Consider the following 25981-nt stretch of genomic DNA (forward strand, 5'->3'; position numbering starts at 1 on the left):
TTATCATCTACAGTTTCCATCTTTGTGTCTTGTTATATTTAAATCTATTTTGTCTCCAGGCAGAGCCACAAACTACCAACTGCAGGGCTGTGTCTGTGTGCTATCTGAGCTTTCCTCCCTTCTCATCTCCCTTTTTATTCTCGATTGTCCACCTTTAGATGTTTCAAAGCGCAGGTCTCTCAGGCATGCCTCTGTGTTGAGCAGGGAATTCTTTGTTGAATTATAGTTGGTTAACTTTTAATTTCATATCACGAAGAATTTTTGATTACTCTAGCTTTGTAATGCATTCTGAAATAGGGAAGTGTGAGCCCTGCAAGTTTCTTTTTTTTCAAAATGTTTTTGTCTATTCTGTGTAACTTAAATTTCCATATGAAATTTAAGATCAGTAAATCAGTTTCTGCAAAAAAGCCAGCTAGAATTTTGATGGGAATTGTATTGAATCTATAGTACAATTTAGGGAGTATTGCCATCTTAAGATTATTAAGTCTTCTGATTTGTGGACATGGAATGTATTACCGTTTAGTTAGGTATTCTTTAATTTATTTAAAAAAAATTTTTGTAGTTTTTAGTGTACAGGTCTTGCAGTTCTTTTGTTAAATTTATTCCCAATTATTTTATTTTCGATGCTAATTTAAATAAAATTATTTTCTTAATTTTATTTTTTGTTTACTCATTGTTAATGGATAGACATACAATAAATAGATTTTTATATATTGTGCCCTGTAATCTGACAGAACTTGTTTATTAGAGTTTCTGAGGATATTTTGTAATACAAGAACATGTCATTTGAAAATAGGGATAATTTTATTTAGGAATTATGCTTATGAATGAATTTAACAGAAGTGTAAGACTAGTACACTGAAAATTATAAAAGAAAGAAATTAGGGGTAAGCTAGTACAGTGTCCTCATTTTATAGATGAGGAAACTGAAGCCATAATGTTTAGGGATGTACATAATAAATATCAGAGTAACTCTTCTGTCTCCAAGATGAGATTGTACTAAACTGCCTTTCATAGCAGATGTTCACAGCATTTCAGACTATGAGTTATTGTGAGCCTGTTTTAGGACAAAAGGCTGCTATTTAAAATTAAAAAAATTCTCTAATACAAGACTATTCAAGCCCAGGAATCATCTACTAGACTTGGCATTATATCATAATATAATAACATACTATTGTACATCAGTTTTGGCATTTCCAAAAAAAATAAACAACTCCTAGTCATACATTGTCAATTCCGTGTTACCTAAGATTCTTGCCACTTATTTCTCTGTATTTTGAGCTGGTTATTATGTTTAACTAGACTAACTAGTGTTGCTAAAAAAAATTAGAAAACAAATTAAGACTTATAAGTAATAGTTAAAATTGACTTGTAGACATATAACCTTGTTATTTCATTTTAACCAATTATTGACAATTTTTACTTTCCCAGGCAATTGCTCAAGATGATTTTCAAAGAGCATCTACTTGTGTAATGCGCTGCAAAGATATGTTGATGAGGCTCCCTAAAATGGTGAGTGAAATTTATGCATTTATTCTTGAAGAGTTTGAAAATATGTTATATCAAGTTTTAGGAAGTATTACTGCTACTTTATGTAACCCTTTAGAGATTATATTGAAATCAGTTCCAGTTAGCTGATCTATTAAATATTTTGCTTCCTTTGTTGTATACTAAAAAGGGTGTTTAAAAAAGCAATATGGATTATTTCTTAAAATTTCTTTACTTTCCTTTTTGTTGTCAAACCATTTTGATAATAGTTCTTTCTTTCATATTTCATGCTATGTGATAAAAGAAAGAAAAAATGATTTTATTTCCCTGCTGGCAAGGTTGACAGCAATTAATCATATCGCTGCCATACTATTTTTCTATATTGGGATTTGGAGGTGTGAGAAATTTGATAGAATAAAATAAAGCCTGCTTCCCAGACTGGATCTCGTAAAATTTCCAGAGTTGATAAGATTTTATTTTTCTACTTCATCTTACTCTTTCATTCTTTATCTCCTATTTCAGTACCTATGCCTATTTCAGGGTTTACTATCACAGAGGTAATGGATAGCAAAGATATATTTGGATGTTAGGGAGAATGTTTCCAGGGCTCCATAAATTGTACTTACTTGTGAGATTGATCTTACTTTACCCCAAAATTCTTTATAATGTATAATTCAGTAAATATTTATATATTGCTAATTATATGCTATATATTCTTTTCAGCTTTAAAAATTTAAAAATAATTTAGAGAGAGAGGAAGGGAGAAGGAGAGAGAGAAACATTGATGTGAGATCAAAACATTGATTGGCTGCTTCCTGCATGCCCCCAACCTAGGATTGATCCCGCAACCCGGGCATGTGCCCTGATGGAGAATTGAACTGGCAACCTTTCAGTGCACTGAACAATTCCCAACCAACTAAGCTACATGGGCCAGGCAAAGCAATTAACAGTAATAATTCAAAGAACTGCTATATACCCTTTGCCCAGAGACCCCATTCAAGTTTCTCCATACTGTCCTTTATACAAAACTAGAGGCCTGGTGCACAAAATTCATGCACAGGTAGGGTCCCTAGACTTGGCCAGCGATCAGGCCCGATCGAGGCCTTCCGGCTGCAGGCCAGGGCCTTCCTTCCCCGGCTGCCAGCTGCCAGTCAGGGCCTTTGTTCATTCAGCACCACCTCCTAGTGGTCAGTGCATGTCATAGCGAGCGATCGAACTCCTGGTATCCTGGTCAAACTCCCAAGGGGACACTTTGCATATTAGCCATATATATATACTAGAGGCCCATTGCAGGAAGATTCCTGCAAGAATAAGGCTTCCTGAGACTGGAGCGAAGCAGAGAAGGGAGCGAAGCCCATCGAGGTGGGCTTCGCTCCCTTCTCGCTGCCTTGCTCCCTCCCATGTCCACCGCCTCATCACTCCCTCCCTTCTTTGCCGCCTCGCTCCCTCCCGTGACCGCCGCCTTGCTCCCTCCCTTCTCCGCTGCCTCGCTCCCTCCCGTCTCCGCCGCCTCGCTCCCTCACTTCTCCACCGCCTTGCTTCCTCCCATGTCCACCGCTTTGCTCCCTCCCGTTTCCGCCACTTCGCTTCTTCCCGTCTCTGCTGCCTTGGCTCCGTTCCCTTCTCTGCCGCCTTCCTCCCTTCTGCTGGCTTCCTTCTACGCTGTCTTCAGTCTTCTCTCCGGCACCTGTATATGCAAATTAACTGCCATCTTTGTTGGGTTAATTTGCATACTCTTTTGATTGGCAGGTGGGTGTAGCGAAGGCACGGTCAATTAGCATCTTTGTCTTTTATTAGTGTAGACTAGAGGTCCAGTGCACGGAATTCATGCACTCAGTGGAGGGAGGGGTCTCTCAGCCTGGATTGCAAGAGGGTGCAGGCCAGACCGAGGGACCCCATTGGTGCATGATTGAGGCCAAGGAGGGATGCGGGAGTTGGCCAGCCGGGGAAGTACTGCAGGAGGGCTCCAGGGAGTGTCTGGCCCATCTCGCTCAGTCCCGATCAGCTGGAATCCAATAGCAATCTAACCTACCAGTTGGAGCATCTGCCCCCTGGTGGTCAGTGCACATCATAGCAACTGGTCAACCAGTTGACTGTCTGCTCCCAGTGGTCAGTGCACATCATAGCGAGTGGTTGAGCAACCTTAGCATATCATTAGCATATTATGCTTTGATAGGTTGAATGGCCGACTGGACAACCGTACACTTAGCATAGTAGGCTTTTATTATATAGGACTAGTAGATGGGTTCAATCTAGAATTGCAACTGATCTCTAGTCTCTTTAGATCTGGAAAACTTCCTCACTCTTGCCTTGTCTTTCATAATCTTGGAAGTTTTGAAGTTTACAGACCAGATATTTTGTAGAACATTACTTAATTACTTTTTAGCTCTTAAAATTCTTTTTAGTGAAGTATAAATGGCCGTATAACATTATGTTAGTTTGAGGTGTATGATGTTCTGTTTTGATACATTTATATATTGCCTTTAAAAAATATTTTTTAACTGATCTCAGAGGAAGGGAGAGGGAGAGAAACATCAATGATGAGAGAAAATCATCAATTGGATGACTCCTGCACACGCCCCCCACTGGGGATCGAGGCCACAACTGGGCATGTGCCGTTGACTGGAATCGAACCTGGGACCCTTCAGTACCCAGGCCGATGCTCTAGCCACTGAGCCAAACTGGCTAGGTGTGTGTGAGCTTTTCAAAGCCTTTATTCCCCCAAAGTAACGCTCTGCAGCTTCTCTTCCCAGGCTTTCAACATGTATATTGTTTGCTTCAACCATCATCTTTTGCCCTATATAGCAGGAGCTTATTCCTTTGTGTTTCAGTGTTTTCAAGAAAAACCCCAAGTTTAGCCATTTTTCCACCTTGTAAGTGTTCTAAAATAGGAGAAATAAAGTCAGGCACTTTGCATTTGCCCTTCTGGGAACCACTGGACAGGTTAAATCAAACAAATCCAATTCCTTGGAAACAAGGTCCACTCTTTTGCCTTGGGAACCAGGTACCCACAGCATGGACACACGCTTCCATTTTCAAAACTGTCACTGTGTCAGAGATTGGGGTGGGGCAAAGGCAAAGTTAAAATGCCAAACAACTCTCCTACCATATTTAAGTCACATTTTCCTTGGTTCAGCATTCACTTTGTTGCTGTAAACTTTTGACCATTTTGTAGATTTCCAACAATTTTTTTTATAGCTTTTGCTCACTTTTGTCAGTGTTTCTTTGGAAAGCCAGGCTCTTTGAGTTCCCTAATGTGCCATTTTCTCTGATGGCACTCAATATTTTGATACTCTAACTTTTGTATGAAAATCGATTTTTCTCTCTGAAAATTTATTTAAGTACTATAGGACCAGTGCACGAAATTTGTGCACTGGGTAGGGGGGGACAAGGGGTCCCTCAGCCCAGCCTGTGCCCTCTCGCAGTCCAGGAGCCCTCGGGGGACATCTTCAGTGCTGCCGTGGAGGTGGGAGAGGCTCCTGCCACCACTGCTTCGCTTGCCAGCTGTGAGCCCGGCTTCTGGTTGAATGGTGTTCCCCCTGTGGGAACGCACTGACCACCAGGGGGCAGCTCCTGTGTTGAGTGTTTGCCCCCTGGTGGTCAGTGCATGTCATAGCGATGGTTGTTTCACTGTTTGGTCGATTTGCATATTAGCCTTTTATTATATAGGATAACCAATACTTATTTATCATTCTTATTGCTTTATATATATTAACTAGATGCCCGTTGCATGAAGAGATTTGTGCAATAGGCCTTCCCTTCCCCTGGCTGCCGGCACTGGTTTTCCTCCGGCACCTGGGACCCAGGCCTTCACTCTGGACGAAGCCTTTGGTCTTCGCTCCGCTGCTTCGCCCCTATGTATGCAAATTAACCGCCATCTTTGTTGGGTTAATTTGCATACTCTCCTGATTGGCTGGTGAGCATAGCGGAGGGATGGTTAATTTACATGTTTGTCTATTATTAGGTAAGATTTGTTTAATCTTCACAATAACCTTTGAAGTGAGTTTTATTGTTATCCCCATTTTAGATAAGGACTGAAGCAAAAAGGGGTTTAGCAGCTTGCCCAAAAATATGTAGTAAGTGATGAAAACTAGATTCAAACCTAGACATTGTGGCTCCGAAGTTCCTGTACTTAACTACTATACTGTTTTTTCTCTTGTCTGCAATAATTTAAAGTTTTATGATGATATGTCTTGGTGTGGATCTTTTTGCATTCATTGTGCTGGGCACATGGAAATCCATTTCAGTCTGGCAATTCTGTTGTTATTAACTTATTTTGTTGATGATTTACTCTTCTCTGTTTTCTCTTTCTAGAGCTTCTATTTTTCAGATACTAGATTTCATGTATTATTTTCTAATCTTTTTGTCTTTTTCCTATTTTCTATCTCATTTTTATATTATATTACTATTTGGGTGATTTTCTCAATTTTATTTTCCAACCCTTTTCATGATTTTTCATTTTGATGCCATGCTTTTAATTCCTAGGGGCACTTTTTATTTTTCTGAATATGTCTTTTTTTATTATTTAAAGTATTACATATGTCTCCTTTTTCCTCAGTTGACTCTCCCCCAGCCACTTCTACCCCCAGGACAAACCCCCACCACCCCAGTGTCTGTGTCCATTGGTTATGCTAATAGAAATGCATACAAGTCCTTTGGTTGATCTCTAGCCCCCTCTTCCCTGCATTCTCTTTGAGGTTGGATGGTCTGTTCAGACCTTGTCTCTGTATCTATTTTTATCAGTTTATGTTGTTCATTATATCCCACATATGAGTGAGATCATGTGATATTTACCTTTCTTTGACTGGCTTATTTTGCTTAGCATAATGCTTTCCATTTCCATCAATGCTGTTGCAAATGATAAAAGTTCCTTCTTTTTATATCAGTGTAGTATTCCATTGAGTAGATGTCATAGCAAATGGTAAGAGTTCTTTCTTTTTTACAGCAGCATAGTATTCCATCGTGTAGATGCACCACAGTTTTCTAATCCATTCATCTACTGATGGGCACTTAGGCTGTTTCCAGATCTTAGCTATGGTGAATTGTGCTGCTATGAACATATGGGTGCATATATCCTTTCTGATTGGTATTTCTGGTTTCTTGGGATATATTCCTAGAAGTGAGATCACAGGGTCAAATGGGAGTTCCATTTTTAGTTTTTTGAGGAAACTCCATACTGTCTTCCATAGTGGCTGCACCAGTCTGCATTCCCACCAGCAGTGCACAAGTGTTCCTTTTTCTCCACATCCTCTCCAGCACTTGTCGTTTGTGGATTTGTTGATGATAGCCATTCTGACAGGTGTGAGATGGTATCTCATTGTTGTTTTGATTTGCATCTCTCAGATGATTAGTGACTTTGAGCATGTTTTCATGTGTTTCTTGGCTTTCTGAATGTCCTCTTTTGAAAGGTGTCTATTTAGGTCCTTTGCCCATTTTTTGATTGGATTGTTTATCTTCCTTTTGTTAAGTTGTATGAGTTCCCTATAAATTTTGGAGATTAGGCCCTTATCAGATATGACATTGGCAAATATGTTTTCCCACGCAGTGGGCTTTATTATTGTTTTACTGATGGTTTCTTTTGCTGTGCAGAAACTTTTATTTTGATGTAGTCCCATTTGTTTATTTTCTCTTTAGTTTCCAATGCCCCAGGAGCTGTATTGGTGAAGAAATTGCTTTGGCATATATCTGAGATTTTGTTGCCTTTGGATTCTTCTAGTATTTTTATGGTTTCCCATTGTACATTTAAGTCCTTTATCCATTTTGAGTTTATTTTTGTGTATGGTGTAAGTTGGTGGTCTAGTTTCATTTTCTTGCATGTATCCGTCCAATTTTCCCAACACCATTTATTGAAGAGGCTATCTTGACTCCATTGTATATTCTTGCCTCCTTTGTCAAATATTAATTGAGCATATTGGTTCGGGCCAATTTCTGGGCTCTCGATTCTATTCCATTGATCTATATGTCTGTTCTTGTGCCAATACCAGGCAGTTTTGAGTACAGTGGCTTTGTAATACAGCTTGATATCTGGTATTGAGATCCCACCTACTTTGTTCTTTCTCAGGATTGCTGCAGCTATTCAGGGTCTTTTTTTATTCCAGATGAAGTTTTGGAGAGTAAGTTCTAGGCCTGTGAAATATGCCGTTGGTATTTTACTGGGAAGTGCGTTGAATTTATAGATTGCTTTGGGTAGTATGGACATTTTAATATGTTGATTCTACCAATCCAAGAACATAGTATGTTCTTCCATCTGTTTATGTCTTCCTCTATCTCTTTTTTCAACGTCCTGTAGTTTTCTGAGTAGAGGTCTTTTACCTCCTTAGTTAAGTTTATTCCTAGGTAGCTTAATTTTTTTGGTGCGATGGTAAATGTGATTGTTTTTTTTAGTCTCTCTTTCTGTAAGTTCACTATTGGTGTATAGAAATGCCATAGATTTCTTGGCGTTAATTTTGTATCCTGCTACATTGCTGAATTCATTTATTAAGTCTAATAGTTTTTTGATGGAGTCTTTAGGGTTTTTTATGTATAATATCATGTCATCTGCAAATAAGGACAGTTTTACTTATTCTTTTCCAATTTGGATGCCTTTTATTTTTTCTTCTTGTCTGATCACTATGGCTAGCACTTCCAGTACTATGTTGGAAGTAGTGGTGAAATTGGGCATTAATGTCTTGTTCCTGTTCTTAGGAGAAAAGGTTTTAATTTTTGCCCATTGAGTATAATGTTGTCTGTACAGTTATCATAGTAGGCTTTTATTATGCTGAGGTATGATCGTTCTTTTCCCACTTTGCCGAGAGTTTTTATCAAGAAAGGGTGTTGGATTTTGTCAAATGCTTTTTCTGCATCAATTGATATGATTATGTGATTTTTGTCTCTCAATTTGTTATGTAATGTATCACATTTATTGATTTGCGGATATTGTACCATCCTCGGAATAAATCCCACTTGGTCATGGTGTATGATCTTTCTAATGTATGGCTGAATCCGATATGCTAGAATTTTGTTGAGGATTTCAGATCTGTGTTTATCAAGGATATTGGCCTGTAGTTCTCTTCATTTGTGGTGTCTTTATCTGGTTTTGGGATTAGGGTAATGCTGGCTTCATAGAAAGAGCTTGGAAGTGTGCCTTCCTCTTGAATTTTTGGAATAGTCTGAGGAAGATAGCTTTTAGTTCTTCTTTGAATGTTTGTAAGAATTTCCCTGTAAAGCCATCCAGACTAGGGCTTTTGTTTGCTGGAAGATTTTTTATTACTGATTCAGATTCTTTGGGAGTTATTGGCCTATTCAGGTTTTTTGATTCTTCCTGATTGAGTTTTGGAAGCTTGTCTTTTTCTAATAATATGTCCATTTTGTCTAGTTTATACAGTTTGTTGGAATAGAGTTGTTCATAGTATTTTTTCATAATCCTTTTTATTTCTGTGGAGTTGAATGTTATTTCACCTCTTTCATTTCTGGTTTTGTGTATTTGGGTCCTCTCTCTTTGCTTCTTAGTGAGTCTGGCTAGAGGTTCATCAATCTTGTTTATCCTTTCAAAGAAGCACTCTTGGTTTTATTGATCTTTCGTATATATATTTTTAACTATGTTGTTAATTTCTGCTCTGATCTTTATTATTTCCTTCCTTCTGCCTACTCTGGGCTTTTCTTGTTGCTCTCTTTCTAATTGTTTAAGTTGTAGGGTTAGATAATTTATTACTTTTTTTTTTTTTTTTTTTTTTTTTTTTTTTTTTTTTTTTTTTGCAGTAGGCCTGTAGAGCTATGAACTTCCCTCTCAGGACTGCTTTCACTGTATCTCATAGATTGTTCATTGTGATTTCATTGTCATTTGTTTCCAGGATGCTTTTTATTTCTTCTTTGATCTGTTTGGTAACCCAATTATTCTTTAATAGCATGCTATTCAGCCTCCAAATGTTTGATTTTTTTCAGTGTTTTTATCATAGTTGATTTCTCATTTTATGCCATTGTGATCTGAGAAGATTCTTGATATGATTTCTATCTTCTTGAATTTGAAGAGATGTTGCCTGTGTCCCAATATGTGGTCTATCTTTGAAAATGTCCGGTGTGCACTGGAGAAGAATGTATATTCTGTAGCTTTGGGTGAAATGTTCTGAAGATGTCAATTAATTCCATCTGATTTTGTGAGTCATTTAGGATTGATGTTTCTTTGCTGATTTTTTTGTTTAGAGGATTTATTTGGTGGTGCCAGTGAGGTATTAAAGTCCCCTACCATGACTGTATTGTTGTCAATCTCTCCCTTGATATCTTCCAGAAGTTTTTTTTTATGTATTTGGGTGCTCTGGTATTGGGTGCATTATATGTTTACCAGAGTTATATCCTCTTTTTGAATTTCTCCCTTTAGTGTTATGAAGTGGCACTCCTTATCTCTTGTTATGGCCTTCACTTTGAGGTCTATTTTGTCAGATTGCTAGCACGGTTTTTTTGGTTTTGTTTTTTTCATTCCATTCGCCTGAAAATTCTTTTCCATCTTTTCACTATAAATCTTTGTGAGTCCTTTGTTCTAAAGTGGGTCTCCTGTACACAGAAGATATATGGGTCATGTTTTCTTATCCATTCAGCTACTCTATGTCTTTTGATTAGAGTATTTAATCCATTTATGTTTAAGGTTATTATTGATAGGTACTTGTTTGTTGCCATTTTTTTTTCCTTTATGCTTGTGCTCCATCTTCCCTTCCTATTTCTTCTTTTTACTACAGTCTCTTTACCATTTCTTGCATTGCTGGCTTGGTGGAAATAAACTCCCTTATCCATTATTTGTCTGTGAAGCTCCTTATTTCACCTTCCTTTTTTTTTTTTTAGATCATCTGAATCTTTTTTTTAGATCACTTTTCTTAAATATTTAATTTCTTTATTGGTTAAGGTATTACAAATGTGTCCTCATCCTCCCCATTAACCCTCCCACCCATTTATGCTCTCATCCCCTGTTGTCTGTGTCCATTGGTTTGGCTTATATGTATGCATACAAGTCCTTTGGTTGATCTCCCCCCGATTACCCCCACCTTCCCCTACTTTCCCTCTGGGGATTGATAGTCTGATTGCTGCTTCTCCTGTCTCTGGATCTGTCCCTGTTCATCAGTCTATGTTGTTCTCTATATTCCACAAATGAGTGAGATCATGTGTTATTTATCCTTCTCTGACTGGCTTATTTCACTTAACATAATGCTCTTCAGTTCCATCCATGCTGTTGCAAATGGCAAGAATGCCTTCTTTTTTACCGAAGCATAGTATTCCATTGTGTAGATGTACCACAGGTTTTTAATCCACTCATCTGTTGATGGGCACTTAGGCTGTTTCCAAATCATAGCTATGGTGAATTGTGCTGCTATGAACATAGGGCTGCATATATCCTTTCTGATTGGTGTTTCTAGCTTCTTGGGATATATTCCTAGAAGTGGGATCACTGGGTCAAATGGGAGTTCCATTTTTAGTTTTTTTAAAAATATATATTTTATTGATTTTTACAGAGAGAAAGGGAGAGGGACAGAGAGAAAAATCGATGGGAGAGAAACATCGATTAGCTGCCTCCTGCACACCTCCCACTGGTGATGTGCCCGTAACCAAGGTACATGCCCTTGACCGGAATCGAACCTGGGACCCTCCAGTCTGCAGCCCGACGCTCTATCCACTGAGCCAAACTGGTTAGGGCCCATTTTTATTTTTTTGAGGAAACTCTATACTATTCTCCACAGTGGCTGCACCGGTCTGCATTCCCACCAGCAGTGCAGAAGGGTTCCTTTTTCTCCACATCCTCTCCAACACTTGTTGTTTGTTGATTTGTTGATGATATCCATTCTGAAAGGTGTGAGATGATACTGCATTGTCGTTTGATTTGCATCTCTCGTATAATTAGTGACTTTGAACATGTTTTCATGTGTCTTTTTGCCTTCTGTATGTCCTCTTTCGAAAAGTGTCTATTTAGGTCCATTGCCCATTTTTTGATTGGGTTGTTTATCTTCCTTTTGTTAAGTTGTATGAGTTCCCTGTAAATGTTGGAGATTAAACCCTTATCGGTGATAACATTGGCAAATATCTTCTCCCATGCAGTGGGCTTCCTTGTTGTTTTGTTGATGGTTTCCTTTGCTGTGCAAAAGCTTTTTATTTTGATGTAGTCCCATTTGTTTATTTTCTCTTTAGTTTCCATTGCCCTAGGAGCAGTATCAGTGAAGAAATTCCTTCACGATATGTTTGCGATTTCGCTGCCTGTGGATTCCTCTAGTATTTTTATGGTTTCCCGTCTTACGTTTAAGTTCTTTATCCATTTTGAGTGTGTTTTTGTATATGGTGTGCGTTGGCGGTCTAGTTTCATCTTTTTGCATGTATCTGTCCAGTTTTCCCAATACCATTTATTGAAGAGACTATCTTGACTCCAGTGTATGCTCTTGCCTCCTTTGTCGAATATTAATTGGGCATAGTGGTTTGGGTCGATTTCCGGGGTTTCTTTTCTATTCCATTGATCTATATGTCTGTTCTTGTGCCAGTACCAAGCTTTTTAAGAACAGTGGCTTTTTAATACAGCTTGATATCTGGTATTGAGATTCCACCTACTTTGTTCTTCTTTCTCAGGATTGCTGCAGCTATTCTAGGTCTTTTTTTTTTTTTTTATTCCAGATGAATTTTTGGAATGTTTGTTATAGATCTGTGAAATATGCCATTGGTATTTTAATGGGGATTGCATTGAATCTATAGATTGCTTTGGGTAGTATGGACATTTTGATGATGTTGATTCTACCAATCCATGAACACCGTATGTTTTTGTTTTAAATATATTTTATTGATTTTTTACAGAGAGGAAGGGAGAGGGATAGAGAATTAGAAACATCGATGAGAGAGAAACATCGATCAGCTTCCTCCTGCAAACTCCCCACTGGGGATGTGCCCGCAACCAAGGTACATGCCCTTGACCGGAATCAAACCTGGGACCCTTGAGTCCACAGGCCGACGCTCTATCCACTGTGCCAAACCGGTCAGGGCCATGAACACAGTATGTTCTTCCATCTGTTTATGTCTTCCTCTCTCTCTTTTTTCAGTGTCCTGTAGTTTTTTGCATATAGGTCTTTTACCTTCTTAGTTAAGTTTATTCCTAGGTATCTTAATTTTTTGTACTATTCCCTTATAGGTAACTTTCTGTCTTTCTCTGGCAGCCTTTAAGATTCTTACTTTGTTTTTGGTGTTTGCCAATTTAATTATGATGTTTCTTGGTGTCAGTCTTTTTGGGTTCATCTTGTTTGGGGCTCTTTGAGCTTCTTGGACTTGTGTTAGTTTTTTCTTCCCAACATGAGGGAAGTTTTCTGTCATTCTTTCTTCAAACAGGTTTTCTATTCCTTGCTCAATTTTCTCTCCTTTGCCACCCCGCCCCCATTATGCAGATGTTTTTTCATTTCATGTTGTCCCAAAGCTCCCTTAGGCTCTCTTCCTTCTTTTTAAGTTTTTTTTTTCCAGTTTCTGCTCTGCTTAAGTGTTTTTTCCTACCTTGTTTTCTAGCTTGCTCATTTGGTCTTCAAGTTCTTCTAGTCTACTGTTGTTAATTTCTATTGTGTTTTTTATTGCAGCTATGTCATTCTTCATTTCTACTTTGTTCTTCTTTATTTCCTCTTGATTCTTACACATGTTGTTGAATTTGTTTTTCATCCTTTTCAGTGTGCTTATGATCATTGCTCTGAATTCTTTCTCTGACAAATTTCTTGCCTCCATTTTGTTTATTTCCTTTTCTGTTGATTCCTCCCTTTCTTTCGTATGGGGGCTGTTTCTTTTTCTAGCCACTTTTGCTCCTCTCAGGGTGTCTGGTTATGTGGCTCACTCTCTACCATGTTGACCAAAAGGCACAAAATAGAACTCGACAAGACACAACACAGAGCGAACAAAAAAAATGATTGTATTCACGACACCCATAACCCCAAATAAAGGTGACCACCAGAGAAAAGAGTATTAGGGGAGAGAAAAGAGCACAAAAATGTTATTCATAAAAGGAAAAAAGGTAAGAGAGAAAAGAAAAAGTGTAAAAAAAGGGGGAAATATACATATATGGGGAAAAAACTCCACAAAACCAACAAATAAACAAGAAATGAAAACAACAAACACACAGAAAAGAAGGGTGGGAGCTGAATCTGAAGAGGCAGAGCTTATTTCCAGAAAGTAAGGTAAAGGAATTGAATGAATGGGGGAATGGCCACAATTCAGTATAGAGGAGGCAGAAAGAGAATGAGTGTATAAGAAGACAAGTAGATAACAAAATTCTCATTAAAAAAATATATAAATTTACCCCTTTCTTTAATCTATCTTTCTATATATTCATCTATTTTTGGAAAGGGAGAATAGAGTAGAGAGCAAGTAGGCTTGAGTTTGGTGAGTGAAACTAATTAAGCTATTACTAGAAGAGAGTGAGCGAAGAGAGTAAAAACAAAAGCATAAAATAAAATCAAAACCAACCAACCAAACAATCAAACAAACAACAACCACAACAAAATTGGCTAGCTAAGAAAGAGAAAAAATAAGGGTGCATAGACTTGGAAATTAGATGTATGAGTGAGCCAGCAGAGACTACTATAATAGTCATGTGTCAATAAAGCAGATAGAGAAGATCAATTTTTAACAAACAGTAAATAGAAAGGAGAGAAAAACTAACGCAGGAACAGGAAAAGAGAAACAGGCTGAAAAAGGGACAAGTGAGGAAGAAAAGGTTGGCAAAAAGGAAAAAATAAGATAAAGTAATGATAAAAAATAAACATAAAAATAGAATGTAGAAGACTAATCCAAAAAAAGGTTAAAAAAATAAAAAAATAAAAAATAATAAAATAAAGAAAAAAACTTAATTTCTTAAGTAAAAGGTAAAAAATAAAAAAGTGAAGTAGTGAAGTGTCCTTCGCTTCAGCTGAGTTTCAGTGTTCCATGGGGCCTGGTTTAAGACCCCTCTCTACTGTTCTGTCTGCCAACTCTCAGTTTCCTCTTATGTAGTCAGCACTGTGTTGAAGTTCCCAGCGATCCACCGCTCCTCTGTGTCAGACTCCACAGCCTTGGTTTCAGGCAGGCAGTATCAACCACCCGCTTTGTTTGTCTGCCTGCTTTCAGTGGTATTTACACAAGCACCTATTTCTGTCATAGGCTTTAGGTGGCAGTGTTGCTGTATTAATTTCCAGGATCAAATGGCTCCTCAACCCAGTCCCTGAGGGTTCCTTGGGGGTATTCAGAATTCTTGTTTCCCTGCCTCAAGGCTGGGTGTGGCTGTGCTGCTAGGAGGGTCTGGCTCCTTCATGAGAAAAATGCCTATGAAGTGTTCAAGGGACCATACTGTCCCAGAGCTGGCTTCCTGGTAGCCTCTCCCTATTTTGCTCCCCAGCTTCCACAAAACCATCTTCCTCTGCATCACAGCCTCAATGAGTTTTTGTAATTGAAAGATCCTATGTACTGGGTTTAGCGAGTAGATGCAAGGAAAATATAAAGACAGAGCAACTGCACCGCTGCACGTCTCTCTCCCCCCTCCGGCTCCCCCCAGCACTGCGCCACAAGTGCAGAACTTCAGGCTGTCTTTTTGGGGGCAGCCTCCCACAGCTGTGGACTTAGATCTAGAGTCCCTGGCTGCCAGCAGCCCTGTGGACCCCATTCCACAGTTGAGTGTTACGCATGTCCCCAAGGGACGCGGACTTGTTGCAGTGCAATTTCCTTCTGACCCTCTAGTCCAGTGGTTCTCAACCTTCCTAATGCCACGACCCTTTAATACAGTTCCTCATGTTGTGGTGATCCCCAACCATAAAATTATTTTCGTTGCTACTTTATAACTGTAATGTTGCTACTGTTATGAATCGTAATGTAAATATCTGATATGCAGGATGTATTTTCATTGTTACAAATTGAACATAATTAAAGCATAGTGATTAATCAAAAAAACAGTATGTAATTATATATGTGTTTTCCAATGGTCTTAGGCGACCCCTGTGAAAGGGTCGTTTGACCCCCAAAGGGGTCGCGACCCACAGGTTGAGAACCACTGCTATAGTCACAGTTGTGCGTGTCTCTCTCTCCAGCCCAGATCTCCGATCCTACCGTTTTTCAGGCATTCTCTGTCCTTTCCGGCCATGGATTGTCTCACCAGCTGTGTTTAGTTCACCAATTCTGGGTGGATGTTATTCAATTCAGCTGTGTCTTCTAACTGCTCTGTGAGAAGGCGAAGCACATGTCTACTTATTTGGTTGCCATTTTGTCTCCCCTGGGACAAATATTTTAGGAGCCCACGGCCGGGGAGGTTGGAGTCTCGGTGTTCGTGGGTTCACAGCTAGGGCAGCAGGTCCCTGGCTGGTGTGGCTGTAGGTTCCCAGTAGGTGTCCGAGGTCTCCCCGGGTAAAGGTGAGGCTGGGCTCCCAGTCACAGCCGCTCTCCCCTTCAAGATGGTGCGGTCTCTGTGGCAGATCCAGCCTCCCCGGGAGAGATTGCAGCAGCTAGGGGAGCCTGGTCCGCCAGCCCCCAACAGTCATGCAGAATATGACTGTCCCTAACTCACATGCACACATGCGCCCCACATGTCCACACACTCCCCTTTTGCTCCCTCACTCATTCACTCATACTCTCTTCCTCACTGCCGTCCTGTTGGCTGCCATCTTCATATCCTGTCTTTTTTGTGTGAATAATTTTTTAAATGAAAGTATAGTTTACATACAATATTATAATATTTTCAGGTGTACAACATACTGATTCGACATATATATATGTATATATATATATATATATATATATATATATATACCTTATGAAGTGATCGCTACAATAAGCCTAGTAACCTTTCACAGTACAAAGTTTTTGCAATACTATTAACTATGTTCCCTGTGCTGTACACTACATCACTGTCGTTTATTTATTTTATAACTGAAAATTTGTACCTCTTGTTCTCCTTTACCTTTTTCACCCATCTCTCTACCTCTCTTCCCTCTGGCAACCTATCAGTTTGTTCTCTATACAGTAAAACCTTGATAAAGCTGACTAATTTAGGCAAGGGGTACTAAGGTGTATCGGTTAATAATGAGGATTTTTAACATTAGAGGGAGTTACACATATGTTGATATATATGTGATTTGATATGTATGCCATTTTGTTGTATTAACAGCAAGCTTCAAAACTTCATATGTCAAATTTTCCGAAGGTGTTGACATCATAGATATTTTTAAGCTTAAAAATGTCGAATTTTGTACCAAAAAAAAAAGCATTTGCGGGAAGTTTTAATTCATTACTTTATTTTGAAGAAAAGTGCTGTTGAAAGTTATCATATACTTCGGGAAGCTTATGGCGAACATGCTCCATCTCAAGATACTTGTGAATGCTGGTTTAAATGCTTTAAAAGTGATGATTTTGATGTGAAAGACAAAGAACTTCTAGGTCAACCGAAAATGTTTGAAGACCAACAATTACAAGCAGTATTGGTTGAAGATGCGTTTCAAACTCACAAACCACTTGCAGAAAGATTAAACATTGCTCAGCAAACAATTTCCTATCGTTTACAAGCAATGGGAAAGATTTCAAAGGAAGGAAAATGGGTGCCACTACAACTGAATGAAAGACAAATGGAAAACCGAAAAGTCATCAGTAAAAATGTTGCTTCAATGGCACGAAAGGAAATCTTTTTTGCATCGAATTGTGACTGGCGATGAAAAGCGGATTTATTTTGAGAATCCCAAATGCACAAAATCATGGGTTGATCCAGGTCAACCATCAACATCGACTGCAAGGACAAATCGCTTCAGAAAGAAAACAGTGCTCTGCCATTGGTGGGATCAGGAAGGTGTGGTGTATTATGAGCTTCTAAAACCAGGTGAAATCGTTAATACTGATCGCTACTGACAAATAATCAATTCAAACCATGCTTTGATGGTGAAACGACCAGAATGGGCCAGAAGACATGGCAAAATAATTTTGCTTCATGATAACGCACCACCACACACTTCAACACCAGTTAAAGACACGTTAAAAGGTCTTGCCTGGGAAGTATCAACCCACCTGTTGTATTCCCCGGACCTTGCTCTTTCAAATTACCACTTGTTCTGATCGATGGCACATGCACTCTCTGAGCAGCACTTTAAAACATACAAAGAAGTCAAAAATTGGGTCTCTGAAAGGTTTGCCTCAAAACAAGAAAAGTTCTATTGGGACGGTATCCACAAATTACCTGAAAGATGGGGGAAATGTGTAGCTACTGATGGGCATTACTTTGAATAAAACACTTTTGATGTTTCTCTTGAAATTATCGTGTTTTCTTTGATTACAAATCTGTATTATTACCTGGTACAACTGGTATGCCCATTAAAGCCTAAAACCCATTATATAATAAAGTAGGTTTTCCGAATGCATGTGTAAAAAAATTGACAAATTAGTTTAGTTTACCTGTTTTTATTTATATAGACACATTTGTGCCATTAAAATTAAGTATGTATGAAAAGTTTAATTTTACAGAAAAGTTTTCTATATGTATTGTAGCAATTATAAATTTATACTGAATAGGTCTAGTAAATGAGTATATTCACCAGTCACTGCAAGTAAATGTACATGGCTGGGGCATGGCTTAGCACATGTGGGAACATCAACAAGCATTAAAATTACTACAGGAAGTCAGGCCACAAGCCAACAGAACCAATTACCTTATGAGATGTGATGTGATCACATGCTAATCATTTGCTGAACATCATTATGAGCAGTGACTCTTGGATTTAAATATGTAGACTATAGTTGTAGATATGTAATATTTATTTATGTTGGCGAAATTACTACAGTGTTTTTTCCAGCATACGGCCTATTCACTAAAACTTGTTAAAATAATTGAATTGCTTAGCCAGTATGGCTCAGTGGTTGAGTGTCGACCTATGAACCAGGAGGTCATGGTTCCATTCTCAATCTGGGCACATGCCTGGATTGTGGGCTCGATCCCTGGAAGGGGGTGGGGCATCCAGGAGGCAGCCAATCAGTGATCCTCTGTTACCATTGATGTTTCTCTCTCTCTCTCTCTCTCTCTCTCTCTCTCTCTCTCTCTCTCTCTTTCTCTCTCTCCATTCCTCTCTGAAATCATTAAAAATATATTTAAAAACTATTAATTTAATAGTTAATAGTTAATATAACAAAAATTATAACCTATTTAATTATAAGCAAATTTGGTTAAAAGCATTTTAAAATTAACAGGGTGTTAATTTTCACATATGACATAGGGACTGAAAATTTTGTCCATTCCATCAGAAGTCCGTTAAATCAAGGTCTGCAAAATCAAGAGTTTTCTGTATATGTTACTCTGTTTTTGTTTTGCTTTGTTTGTTCATTTCTTTTGTTTTATTTTTAGGTTCCATATATATGTGAAATCACATAGTATTTGTTGTTCTCTGTCTGATGTATTTCACTTAGCATAATACCCTCTATATCCATCCATTTTGTCACAAATAGCAAGATTTCATTCATTTTTTATTGCTGGGTAATATTTCATACTAGAGGCCCGGTGCATGTGCCCTGGTGGGGTCCCTCGGCCTGGCCTGTGGGGATCAGGCCAAAACCAGTTCTTTGACATCCACTGAGGGTTCCTGGATTGTGAGAGGGCAGTTCTTGGGTGAGGCACCCCGTAATTAGGCTCCCTCCTTTCTGGTTCCAGGTGCGTCACCCCAATACCACAGCTGCCAAGTCACCGCAGCTTGGCAGTTCCTGAATTGAGCTTCTGCCCCCTGGTGGTCAGTGTGTGTCATAGCTGTTGGTTGGAGCATCTGCCCCCCTGGTCGTCATTGCGTCATAGCTACGGTCCGACGGTCGCTTAGGCTTTTATATATCCCATCTTCTTTATGCATTCATTTATTCATGGACACTTAGCTGACTTGGCTATCCTAATATATAAATACCCTGGGTCCATCACGACTGGAGGCTCGTCCAACCGGAAGTCAGTCCTGCAGTCAGCACTGGGTTACTGTGGTGATCCAGCACTGACTGCTGTGGCTGCAGGCGCAGTGACCCAGCACTGACTGCTAAGGGGGCTGTGAATCAGGCCCTGGAGAAGCATGGACTGATACGTAGCCTCTGTGGAAGCTGTTGATCACCACTTGCCTCTTTCTTTTGCTCTGGGCCTGGCCAGCAGCCATGCCTCCATTTCTCTCCAGGCCTCCACAGGGGGTACTGATCAGCCACACCTTTCTGATCAGGCCCTGTTGATAGACCCAGAGATGCTGATTGTCATAGAAACCGACCAATCAGAACCAAATCTGGGTCAACTGTGAGGAGCCAATGGCTGCTTAGGAGGTGGAGCTTTTGACGCAGACTGGCATAGAAACCCACCAATCAGAACCAAATCTGAGTGAAGTGCCAGGAGCCAATGGCTGCCTAGGAGGCGGAGCTTTTGACGCTGACTGGCATAGAAACTGACCAATCAGAACCAAATTGACTGGCAGAGGCGGGCAGTTGGGGGCGAGATCAGGCTGGCAGGAGAGGGCAGGTAGGGGTGATCAGGCAGGCAGAAGCAGTTATGGGGTGATCAGGCCTGCAGGGAAGGGCAGTTGGGGGCGAGATCAGGCCGGCAGTGGAGGGCCGTTGGGGGCAAGAACAGGTCAGCAGGGGAGGGCAGTTGGGGTGGACCAGGCTGGCAGGGGAGGGTAGTTGGGGGCCATCAGGCCAGCAGGGGAGGTCAGTTGGCAGCAAGATCAGGCTGGCAGGGGAGGGCAGTTGGGGGCAATCAACCGGCAGGGGAGCAGTTAGGTGTTAATCAGGCTGGCAGGAGAGCGGTTAGGAGCCAGCAGTCCTGGATTCTGAGAGGGATGTCCAACTGCTGGTTTAGGCCCAATCCCACAGGGATCCCCCAAGGGGTCCCAGATTGGAGAGGGTGCAGGCTAGACTAAGGGACACCCCCCCCCCAGTGCATGAATTTCGTGCACCAGGCCTCTAGTTATAAATAATACTGCAGTGAACACAGGTGCATTTTATTTGAATTAGTGTTTTTGTTTTCTTTTGTTTTCTACCCAGAAGTGGAATTGCTGGGTCATATGGTAGTTCTGTTTTTAGCTTTTTGAGGAACATTCACACAGTCTTCCATAGTGGCTGCACCAATTTACAATTCCACCAACAGTGTATGAGAGTTCCCCTTTTTTCCACATCCTAACCAACACTTGTTTCACAGCATCTTGTTATTTCAGGGTTGCAGTATCTTATTTTCTCTCTTAGAAGATATTGACAAATTTTTGTCCCCAATATTTTTTCTCTGCATAATCTCTGTTTTCTCCAAGGTGACTTTTTCTTTTTCTTTTTAAAAAATATTTTACTGATTTTTTACAGAGAGGAAGGGAGAGGGATAGAGAGTTAGAAACATCGATGAGAGAGAAACATCAATTCAGCTGCCTCCTGCACACTCCCCACTGGGGATGTGCCCGCAGCCAAGGTACATGCCCTTGACCGGAATCGAACCTGGGACCCTTGAGTCCGCAGGCCGACACTCTATCCACTGAGACAAACCGGTTAGGGCCAAGGTGACTTTTTCTGTTTGTGTGTTTGTATGTGCTCAGTCTTTGCTGTTCTATTAGATCAGCGGTTCTCAACCTGTGGGTCGCAACCTCTTTGGTGGTCAAATGACCCTTTCACAGGGGTCGCCTAAGACCATCCTGCATATCAGATATTTACATTACAATTCATAACAGTAGCAACATTACAGTTATGAAGTAGCAACCGAAATAATTTTATGGTTGGGTCACAACATGAGGAACTCTATTTAAAGAGCCAGAAGGTTGAGAACCACTGTATTAGATGCTTTCCTCAAATGTCCAATGACCATTGGCTGCTTATCCTATTTAACAAAAGACTAATATGCAAATCAACCAAATGGCAGAACAGCCAATCACTATGACACTCACTGACCACCAGGGGGCAGACACTCAACACAGGAGCTGCCCCCTGGTGGTCAGTGTGCTCTCACTGCGGGAGTGCCACTCAGCCAGAAGCTGGGCTCATGGCTGGTGCCTCTCCCACCTCCACAGAAGCGCTAAGGACATCTGACTGCGGGCCTAAGCCAGCAGTTGGATATCCCCCGAGGGCCCCTGGACTGCAAGAGGGCTCTGAAGGCCAGGATGAAGGATCCCACCCCCAAGTGCACAAATTTCATGCACCAGGACTCTAGTCTTTAATAATGAAACACTAAAAATATCATTGAAAGCTCTGTTCCTGGGTCAGTAAAACTATTTATGGTATTTTTTTATGTGCTTAAGGCTTAGACAAGGGACCTGATAATCTAGGTCAGGAAATCTTATAATGACAGGAAATGATCAGATAAAGGTTAGAGAAGCCCTAACATAGTGTTTTAAAAGGAATTAATTAGTTAAGTTAACCAGCTCTCTTTTTTCTGAGACATCTTTCCTGTATCCCAAAACTAGATTAGGAATAATTGTAAGGTGTTGACATGAAAGCAGAAGGTAATACTGTATTGTTCAGAGGCAAATAAAGTGTTTTTTTTTTAATTAAATCTTTATTGTTCAGATTATTACAGTTGTTCCTCTTTTTCCCCCCCTCCTCCACCCAGTTCCCACCCACCCTCTGCCCTTACCCCTCCCACTGTCCTCATCCATAGGTGTACAATTTTTGTCTAGTCTCTTCCTGCACCCCCACACCCCTTTCCCCCCAAGAATTGTCAGTCCACTCCCTTTCCATGCCCCTGGTTCTATTATATTCACCAGTTTACTCTGTTCATCAGATTATTTATTCACTTGATTTTTAGATTCACTTGTTGATAGATATGTATTTCCTGTTCATAATTTTTATATTTACCTTTTTTTAATATCTATTTTTATCAATTTCAGGGAGGAAGGGAGAGGGAGAGAGAGATAGAAAATATCAATGATGAGAGAGAATCACTGATCGGCTGCCTCCCACACATCCCCTATTAGGGATTGAGCCTGCAACTTCAGCATGTGCTCTGACCAGGAATCAAGCCATGACCTTCTGGTTCATAGGTCAACACTCAACTACTGAAAATTGTGTCTTAAGCACCAGGAGAAATAACTAATGGACTATTGTTGATTATTACTGAGATAATCTGAGGATTAGAGAAAGCTGAGTGAGGGAGGGATTAGAAGTTAAATGTCTTAAGGCCATTAAGGAAGAAATCCAGGCAATTATAATTCAATTATTACTACACTATTATAATTGAACCTATAAATGTTTAAAGGAAAACAAAATCATGAAGAAAAATAGCTTAGAATTTGTGACTGGAAAAATAATAGGAAGTTGGTTTTACTGAATTTTATAAAAACCCAATTTACAAACTAATTTGCAGAAAATGAAGTTATCTAGTTAACTTTAAAAAAAAAGCCTTGTAACAAAGTTAGTGATCAAACTCATTTTCAGCAGCAATATATAATTGAGTTTAAAAAATCATTTTATATCTCATTTTGTCATTGTAAAGTAGGTATTCAGTTGGAGCTATCATTTTTGGGCCAGGAGATGTAACAGTGGCTGGAGGTTCTAGAAATCCCATGAGTCCTGGAAATCATATAATGCATTAGTAAAAACCAATATGCAATGGACTTATAGCTCTACCTTTTTTGTATTTTTATTTCCATTATATATTGCTTGCAAAATGAGATGTTAGCACTCCATAGGAAGATATCTATCTATCTATATCTATATGTTTAAGTTTATCTTTATTGTTGAAAGTATTACATATGTCCCCCATTGACCCCCTCTACCCTGCTCCTGTCCCCTCCCCAGGCCTTTACTGCACTGTTGTCTGTGTCCATGGGTTATGCATATCCTATATAATAAAAGGCTAATATGCAAAGTGTCCCCTCGATGGGGAGTTTGATCGGAAGTTTGACCGGGGGCGGGGCAGGATGGCCAACCATCTGTGGCCCCTCCCCCTGGCCATCCCCACCTCTGATCAGGCCCCCCACCCTGTTCAGGGGTGGGGCCAGCCAGTGGGCGGGGCCACTGATGGTTGAGGTGGGGGGGCCAATCTGGGATGGGCCCGGCTGGCCAACCTCCTGTGTTCCTTCTCCCTGGCCAGCCTGGCCTGATCAGCCCTGATCAGGACAGCCAGACCCCACCCATGCACGAATTCATGCACTGGGCCTCTAGTATGCATATAAGTTCTTTGGTTAATTTCTTTCCACCCCCTCCTTCCCTCTGAAGATTTGTCAGTCTGTTGCATGCTTCCATGTCTCTGGATCTATTTTGTTCTTCAGTTTATTTTGCTCATTAGATTCCACATATGAGTGAGATCATGTGATACTTGTCTTTCTCTGACTGGCTTATTTCACTTAGCGTAATACTTTCCAGGTCTCTCCATGCTGTCTCAGTGGTAAGAGATCCTTCTTTTTTTACAGCTGCTTAGTAGTCCATGGTGTAAGTATACCACATATTTTTTATCAGCTCATCTACTGATGGGCACTTGGGCTGTTTTCAGATCTTAGCTATTGTAAAGTGAGCTGCTATGAGCATAGGGGTGAAACACCAATCTTTCTGATTGGTGTTTTGGGATTCTTAGGATATATTCCTAAAAGTAGGATCACTGGGTCAAATGGCAGTTCAATTTTTAATTTTTTGAGGAAATGCCATATTTTTTTCCATGGTGGCTACACCAGCCTGCATTCCCACCAGCAGTGGTCCCTTTTCTTCACATCTTCGCTAGCACTTGCTTGTTGACTTATTGATGGTAGTCATTCTGATAGGTGTGAAGTAATAAACCTCATTGTAATTTTAATTTCCATCTCTTTGGTGATTAGTGAGACTTGTCTTTCATATGTCTCTTGGGCATCTGTATGTCCTCTTTGAAGAAGTGTCTATTTAGGTCCTTTGCCCATTTTTTAATTGAGTTGTTGGTCTTTTTTAAAGTTGTGTAAGTTCTTTACATATTTTTGAGATTAATACCTGATCAGATGTATCATTGCATATTTTGGAAAGAGATATTTTTATGCATCTTAGTACTTCATACCCCATTAGAAATGTTTCATGAGGACAGAAATATTTGTCTGTTTTGTTTACTAATGTATCTCTAATGCCTAATAGTTAGGAAGTGCTTAGTAAATATTTATTATTGAATGTATAAATGAATGAGTGAATGGGGCAATATTGGTAGTTGCAATATATTTTTGTCATTACATTGAAAATATGCTGTGGGTCCCTTGAAACCTATTTTAGTATTTTTTAGTTTTGTCCTCATAAGTTTCTTATTGTGTATTATTTTCTTCCTAGGAAATAACATTTAATGTAAGTACACTTGCAGGGATTGTGAAGGCAAGTACAAATACTGAGGAAATTGAATAAAGATTCAGTACACTTAATGTTCATCAAAAGCCTTATTTTCCATTTTCCTCTGTACAATTAGTTGCAGGCCTTTCTGTAGCAAATGTGTGTGAGCTGCATAATTCCAGTATAACTACATAATTGACGTGTCCCTGTGTGAACCTATACTGAGTTAAGCCTTTTCTACTGAAATGTCAAGAAAGCATTTAAATACTTCTGGATTCTTGCCAGACCCACATTACCAAGACTCCTCTTTATTTTAGATTTAAATATGTAGTAGGTCTGATGTGCTCAGGCATGCATATTGAACTTCTGAATGTACTGTAATTCAAAGGGGAACTCTTTTTGAGGCAACACAGGTCTGTACATACTAGTTATGGAATTACTTGCCTCAGATCTCATATTCCTAACTGAGGATCTGCTTCTAATCTTACTGTGGTAAAATTTATAAAGGACTCCTTTATATGGCTATAATCTGATTCTGGATAGATGGTTCCTAAAGGGGATATATGGCTAAATTATTAAAAAATTTTCTTATGCAATTTGCCAGTATTTTCACAGATGAAAATTCTGTAAAATATGGCATTGATGCAGGAATTGAGATACCAAATAACCCATAAAAGAATTTTTTCCTATGGCACCATTCACATGCTTTTTCCTACTTTTACCTCAATGGTAATTTATGTAAAAAAATGTTTGTTGTTAAAGAGGGTCTATTAAACTAAGTATCCTATATAATAAAAGCCTAATATGCAAATTGTCCCCTTGACTGAGAGTTCGACCAGGAGTTTGACTGGGGGAGTGGGCAGCTGGCCAAATGCCCATGGCCCCTCCCCCTGGCCAGCGGCGGCAGGTGGCTGGGGGAAGGGAAGCCCCTGCTGGCAGCTGGTAGCTGCTAGGGACCCTACCCATGCATGAATTTCATGCACTGGGCCTTTAGTTTCTAAATAAGTCTTATGACTAAATAAGTGCTTTGGACACATTTCAGAACTTTAGAATTTTTTAAACTTGCCTTGATTTTTGGAAAAAACATCATTTTTTCCTCCCTTCAGTGGTGGATTTTTTGGTGTTGAGTATACTCTCTAATCCAGTGGTCACCAACCTTTCGGGCCTCACGGACCACCAGTGGTCCGCAGACCACCGGTTGGTGACTGCTGCTCTAATTCAAAGCCTTTTACTGAATTTGACAACCTACAAAAGAATTTTAGCCTATTCCTTTGCTGATCAATGATTAGATTTTCCACTTCCTGTCATTAAA

General features: G+C 39.8%; 1 protein-coding gene across 1 annotated transcript in view; it reads left to right on the forward strand.

Annotated features, from left to right (window-relative positions):
• Window positions 1-25981, forward strand: part of TEX11 (testis expressed 11) — a 467244-nt gene that overhangs the window by 97823 nt on the left and 343440 nt on the right. Inside the window, exon 7 of the mRNA XM_036304176.1 lies at window positions 1432-1512. Within this exon, the coding sequence (XP_036160069.1) occupies window positions 1432-1512 (81 nt within the window). The remainder of the gene's footprint in view (window positions 1-1431; window positions 1513-25981) is intronic.

This window comes from Myotis myotis, unplaced genomic scaffold (genome assembly GCF_014108235.1).
Source record: "Myotis myotis isolate mMyoMyo1 unplaced genomic scaffold, mMyoMyo1.p scaffold_m19_p_4, whole genome shotgun sequence".
Classification (NCBI taxonomy): Eukaryota; Metazoa; Chordata; class Mammalia; order Chiroptera; family Vespertilionidae; genus Myotis; species Myotis myotis.